The sequence below is a fragment of the Ylistrum balloti genome, unplaced genomic scaffold (genome assembly GCF_031769215.1).
Source record: "Ylistrum balloti isolate Yb309-2 unplaced genomic scaffold, AGI_CSIRO_Ybal_v1 Utg369758, whole genome shotgun sequence".
Lineage (NCBI taxonomy): Eukaryota > Metazoa > Mollusca > Bivalvia > Pectinida > Pectinidae > Ylistrum > Ylistrum balloti.
Window position 1 is genome coordinate 797,130 of NW_026781958.1, and position 6,636 is coordinate 803,765.

At 36.4% G+C, this 6,636-nt stretch overlaps 1 protein-coding gene across 1 annotated transcript; it reads right to left on the reverse strand.

Moving 5' to 3' along the window:
- Nucleotides 1-1,370: 1,370 nt before the first annotated feature.
- Nucleotides 1,371-5,461, reverse strand: LOC132543524 (microtubule-associated protein 10-like). Its single transcript, XM_060207037.1, has one exon. It carries the CDS (start codon nucleotides 5,342-5,344, stop codon nucleotides 2,378-2,380), a length of 2,967 nt encoding a protein of 988 aa, XP_060063020.1. The 5' UTR covers nucleotides 5,345-5,461; the 3' UTR covers nucleotides 1,371-2,377.
- Nucleotides 5,462-6,636: the final 1,175 nt, after the last annotated feature.

Here is a 6,636-nt window from a genome sequence, read left to right on the forward strand (position 1 = left end):
ATCTCTGCCATTAAAGTCTTACTTGTAGCATGTCAGTTTGAAATCTTTCCCGTATCTCTCTGCCATTAAAGTCTTACTTGTAGCATGTCAGTTTGAAATCTTTCCTGTTTCTGAAGTTCGTCAAAGTTATGATTGTTGCCACATAAAAGAGACTACTGACATATTTCCCCTTTTTCTTCAATCCTTGACATGAAGCCATATGTTTTAATTCATTTGCATATATTTCCATCCGATACATAATTATCCTGTTTGTAATTTAAGAGTTATTGCCCTTTTTTCCATATTAAGACTTCTACCTATTCTTGTCTAGATTTTACAGCCTAAATTGTCCGATTTGAATAGATTAATCTGATATTGACTATATATAAAATGACATGATATTATAACAAACAATAATCATATATTTCACTGCATCTTCAATATTCCAGGGGTTATGCTCACTATCGCTCTCTGCACCTCTGGAACATGACAAAATTGAAGGCAGAAGCACAGTAATTTGATTTGTCTAGAGCGGGTTCCAGGAGGAAAAGTGACCAATCACAGGCTGATACGCTCCTTTGAAGTTTACAAAGGAGCAACACCCAACTTCAATTCCATTACAACATACATGTATTATTATGTGAACTCGATTTGTTTGATGAACATCAAAGGATGAAACTAGTCTTGACCACAAAGTGTCCCGCATATGCATGGAACCTTCAAATTTGCCATGAGATGTGCAGGGGTGCAGAGAATGGTAGTGAAGGTAACCCCTGAAGTATCAAGGATGATTTCACTGCATTTGATCAAAAATCAATTTTTCAAACTTAAATTATCATAATAATGTTTAATGAATATATTAGAATGTGATAACTGATACAATAGAATTGTGAAGTATTTTTCCTAGGATGACACAGATCCTTTTCAGTCTTGGTTTTGAAGAAATTTTATAGTAGTGTATGATGTAAATGGAACCAGGTAAAATTTTCAAGAATACATATTCTTTATTTTTACCTGCTTTAAACCAGGATGTACCATCACTTTTATTATGTGTTATTTTATCAGTCAAACTTGATTCTGTTCTGGTAAAAACGAACGGGAATTTATAGGTAATAAATTACCGTATATATTTTAAGGTCAATCTCATTTTAGCCCTTTTCACACAGAAATCATTGTGCTAAAATATGATAACCCTAATTGTTGCTTGAATAGCAATTATTGTGTGAATTCATCAGAGTACTTATTTGTAAAAACAAAGATAATGTGATAAATTTGATTGTGCCAATTAAATACATTTACAATATTCTATAGATTTAAAGAAACACACAAAAATACAAAAACTTGATTTGTTATTCCACTTTTATATTCATGGTATATAAATCACATATAATTATACAATAACAAGTAATATCAACTACATAATTCTTTTTATATATATCACATCTGCAGCTACTAGGTTATCGCCCTTGCATCAGAACTAGGTTATCTCCCTTACACCAGTTAATTTACTTATGTTCTAACTAGTTAATCCAAGATCATATTTTTTCTGTATTGCTATATCTAACACAAGAAGTAAATAAATATCTTTGAATTTGTTGGTTAAATGTTGAGTTAAGGTGGTTATTAGCCTTGTAGTGGTGATATCACCTAATCATTTTAGTGTTATCACTTAAATAGTGGAATAAAAGTAAAATGTCACCGATGATTGATAGCTTAATTTGTTTATCATCACATGTATGGTGATGTCGCCATAGAAATGATACTGAGTGAGAATTTATACCTAAGATGGTGTATCTTATTATCAGTCTAATAAGATGCCGTTTCACGAGTATTTGCATGGGTAATTATTTATAACCAATGTTGAACTATGAAAAATATCATGATGACAGTAGATGTTATGCAATCAAGATGTTTTTATCCAAAACAAAATACATATGTACCCGGTAGGTCTTATTGTGATACACCTGAATGAGTTAGTAAAGGGTACAGCAATTCAAACATACATCCTTTACAAATTTTCTTGTGACATGCATCTCCAGTGAAAGAGTTCCACATCAAGCACTGCAAGATATTTACTGTTATCTTATACAGCACTTGATTTTAATTCTGGTTCATGTGCCATGTTTGCTGTTCTATATAATCTACTGGGTCATGAAACATATTATTTCACAGGTTGCCTTTGTAATAACATTATTAAGTGTGGAACTCTTTGCGAAAAACTTTAATGTAAGATAACATACACCCTTAACTGACTATTCTTAAAGGTTTGGAACATGTATTGTATATCATACGTAAATAAACAAAATCCCAACTTGAGTATATATTGATATTTCATGAACATTACAGCACAAACAAAACTTGGTGCACTCTACATTTACCATTGTACTTCAGGTAAAGACTAATGGATGGTATATCCAAGTTTTGTTGATGGAAGCATTCTTGGAAGTTCTTTCACTTTTCTAAGTTCTTCACGACCACTCAGGGAAGAAAAATCGTCAGAAAAGTTATCACTTTCCAGAGATGGATTAAAGTCTCCATCTGAGGGCACGTAGGAACTGATCGATTCTGTGTGTAAAGATTCACGTTTCAGCTCAGTGCGTTTCTCCCTTGGATTCACCTTCCTCGGTTTTGGTGTCGGAAATCGAGAGCTAGTTTGTGACCTTGGAGTGCCTGTTGGGGAAGGCCTAGCCATAGAAGTGTCCAGCTTTACCTGAGAACGGCGCAGAGCTGGGATTGGTGATTGGAGTGAAGCTTTTGGGTTGATTACCTGGAATCTTGCAGAATTCATACTGGCTGTAACTGGCACTGGAGATCTGGCGGATTTTTCAGAGCTCATCACATCCGATAACTCTGATCTTTCTCCAGAACTCATGAGTCGCTGGAGTTCTGGTTCCTCTGTGGACTGAAACTGACGAGTACTATAATCCTCGGTGGACTGAAATGTTCGTGATTTATCTGGCATGTCTGCTTTATCACGCCGAGGGGAGAGGTCAGACTCAAATGAATCGTCATTATATACATTACTTGGATCTTCAGGGGATTTACGACTCAGCCATTTTTTCTTCGCTTTTGGTGGAGATGGTTTAGAATTACGGGTGGATTCCAAGGGTTGATCAAAATCATCATCTTTCAATTCAAATGAATGGTCAAATTTATTATCCATGGCGTCAGCTCCGATAGAATCTGGTAAACTTTCATTATCATCATGAAATCCAGGAAATCTTCCGTTTCTAGTCGGTGCATTCTGTTCAAAGTCACTGAAATTTTCATCGTCACTATCCTCATACATCTGGGCGCTTGGAATACGAACTTGGATACTCCTCTGACTTGGAAGACTAGGAGAATCCCGGTCAGAAAGGTTCTCCTCAGCACTTTTCTGTCCAATACTTTTTGACTCCTGTAAGTCTCCTGAGGATTTTCCTGATGTTTGTTTTGTACTCCTAGGTGACTTGCTGCGCTTTCTTGACTGTTTTTGTTTTCGTCTTGGTGGAGAAATTCTCCTTCTATTGGACTTTGATGTTGAGTTCATTGTCCCATATAACAATGAATCTTCGGCCAGGGTATCTTGAAGATTCTTCTCTGCCAAACGCCTCACCTCTGTAAGTGTATCAGATAAATTCCCAGTGTCAAATTCCTGATCCTCTTTGATACTCTTCTTTAATTTTTGCTTTTGTGCCTTGAAATCTGTTTCTTCTTTATCTACACTTTTTGCCCAATCAGGATTGACTTTTGCTAGCCTCAACCTCTGTGTGTTTGTCAAACCATATGTTAACTTTGATTTCTTCACACCCAATTGTGGAGCTTGTCTGATCCAACTTTTCTGACCTGGAATAGCATCATGAGGGTGTGCACATGTTTTATGACTTTTCCGTCCCCTCTGCTTTCCATAAGGACCCGCCTGTTCAATACTTTGATTTTCTTTTTCTATTTGTTGTGGAGCTATCTGCTTTTGTTGCTGTGTACTTCGACCTGACTGTGGCACATGTTGTTGCTGTTGATGGGTTCTTGACACAGACTTGACTTGCTGCACAGTCTGTTGGATAAGCTGTGGATTCTGAATATTTGATATTTCTTGCATCAAAGCTGTTAACAATGGAAATAAGGCCTGGTCTCCCATTCCAGTTTCCTTAATTTGTGGAGGTGATTGTTGATGATTCATGAAAGTAACTTTAGCAGCTTGAGATTGCTGATTTCGTAAATAATCCTGTCGTTTACGTTTTGCTTCTTCTTCTTTTTTCATCCTTTCTAACTTATGCTTTGCTGCCATTGATTCAGCCTCATCTTCTGATAGAAATTCATCACTGGGTTCATCGTCATTATAAGCGTACACTCGTTCAGTTTTTTTGGCAGGCTCAATTTCACTGTTATAAAACAGAGGAGGGGGTTGGGCAATATTTGTGACGATGACATCATCTTCATCATCATCTGCATTCTTAATGCCAAGCCCATTCAATTCTGAAACTGGCTTTGGTTTAGATCTTTTGAAAGTTTGAGTAGCTATTGTATGCAGATCTTTGACTATAATTCCTTTGCCTTCAATTGGTTTGGGTTTTACCTCTGGTTCCGAAATGGCCACATGGATTTCTTTGTCACACATGTTTACAGTCTGCAGTACAACATCATGCTTTTCTGGATCTGTCATTGATCCCATTTCCTGTGTTGTCATCAGAGGATCCTCATCCCTTCTAGAATAACCACCAACATCCCTTTTTGAAGGGCTACCTACATCCCTCTGTTGAGGAATATTTTGTCTGTACACCTGGTCAACTTCTGTTGACATCCGCTTCGCAATTGCAGATTCTGGTATGTGTGGAATAAGTCCTGGGCCCAAACACAACAGACGATATCCTAGAATGATATAGCCTATTTCTTTTCCCATCAAACTGTAGATTTTGTACAATCCTTTGTCACCATGTACGGATGGAACTGTAGGTCCAAGTGTTTTAATATCATTGAGGATCAAGTCCATAACTTCATCCAAGGGGACTGTACAATTTCCAAGCAATTTTGACACTTTAGGGAAGTTGTCAATGACCATTACATACAGAGGCGTGTTGCTCAGGTGCGTCTTCAGACTTGACACAGCTATTTTGAACAAGCATGATTTACCTTTTTTCATCATGAAATTGCCATGTTTGTCTTTCAATTCACTAAATTGTTCAGGTACATTGTAGTAGGGATCAGTGGATATTTTGCGTCTTATCTGATCTCCAAGTTCTTTCTCAACATGATCTACGAGAATCGTTGGAAAGTCCAAGAGCCTGAATGCAACAGCTGGGAATCTGCAGGCCACATGAGGGATGTAAAGTTTTTCAACCACTAATTCCAGAGAAAACAGCGATTCTTTGTCCGTTACCTTTGCCATGATTTGAAAATGTTGTTCAATACCTGGACACACACCGAAAAATGGCGTTATTGACTAAACTCCTTTGCAAAATATAGTAAAACTACATAAGAATTATTCATATGGTGTTAGCATACTTTGCCGGTCGGCTGTAACGTTTTCCCTGCGAAACATTTTACATGACACAACCTGTATGGTTGTCAAACGTCAAATACACAACAAGTCGAGGTAAACTGAACGCTCTGCTGACGTCGCCTAAAACCTTTCTGTATACAAACATTTAAGAGAGTACGAATCCAGAGCGCGCCATTTTGAAATTTAATAGATTGAAAATGCGAAGAAAATATGTAAACAAAGCGTTTCGCTGTATACAGATGTATTTTGGTGAACTGAAACAGGGTATATATTATGGTAGTGTAAGTAACATCGATAAATATTGCTATCAATATCGTTCAAAGCAACTAATTATTATAAAAAAAAACATATCTTGGACTGTTGTAGCCGATGGTCCTTTAATTTACTTTCATTGGACTGGCTCAAGGCCACGAAGTTGAACAAGATTGATAGCTTTGCGAAAGTTTCCACATTTAACAACTACATTATCAACCTCCTTATATATGACCTCTATATAACTATTCGCCAAAAATACTTCTTTTTGCACAGTTTTTTTTTATTTGAAGAAACGAGCTTTCCAGCATAACAAACATGAAACTTTAGCCTGAACCGACTTTCAACGGGGTCAGTTTATCATGCCCTAATGACCAGAATGGAGTTATATGAGATATGAACCTTTGTGTGCATTGATATGAAATAATTTAAAATAAAGAAAATATAGATATAATTGTATAGCCTGCTGTACTGTATAGTATAGTGTCCTGCTCAATTCCGATAGAAAACGTATACACCCATATCAGATTGAAAGAAAACCAAAAAATGTATAAGTGATACCTCTGAAAGATCTGTCAGATAGTCATGTATTTCAATACTAGGTTACAGAAGGCTTGAAGTAAAAAAAAACAATGTAGGTAAAAATGTTCAAATGTTGATGATCAGTTGTATTGATAGCTGATAAAGTATCCTGTAGTGTTGACAGGAAGTTTGCTATATAGACCTGGTCAAGGAAAAACAGCAGACCTGTGCTAAAAGCAAAACATATTACAAGTTCCTAGAACAAGCTTTCTAGTAACATTATATTGTACTCAAAGCAGTCATGTAACAAGGCATTATATCAACTAAATTAATGGTGACAGGTTACAAACTGTATGTATGTAAAATGTTTCAGATGTGAGGAGTGCTAAAGTATCAACATGAAA

Coding starts and splice junctions, on each gene's coding strand:
- LOC132543524 (XM_060207037.1), bottom strand. CDS start 5,344: ATGGCAAAGGTAACGGACAAAGAATCGCTGTTTTCTCTGGAATTAGTG.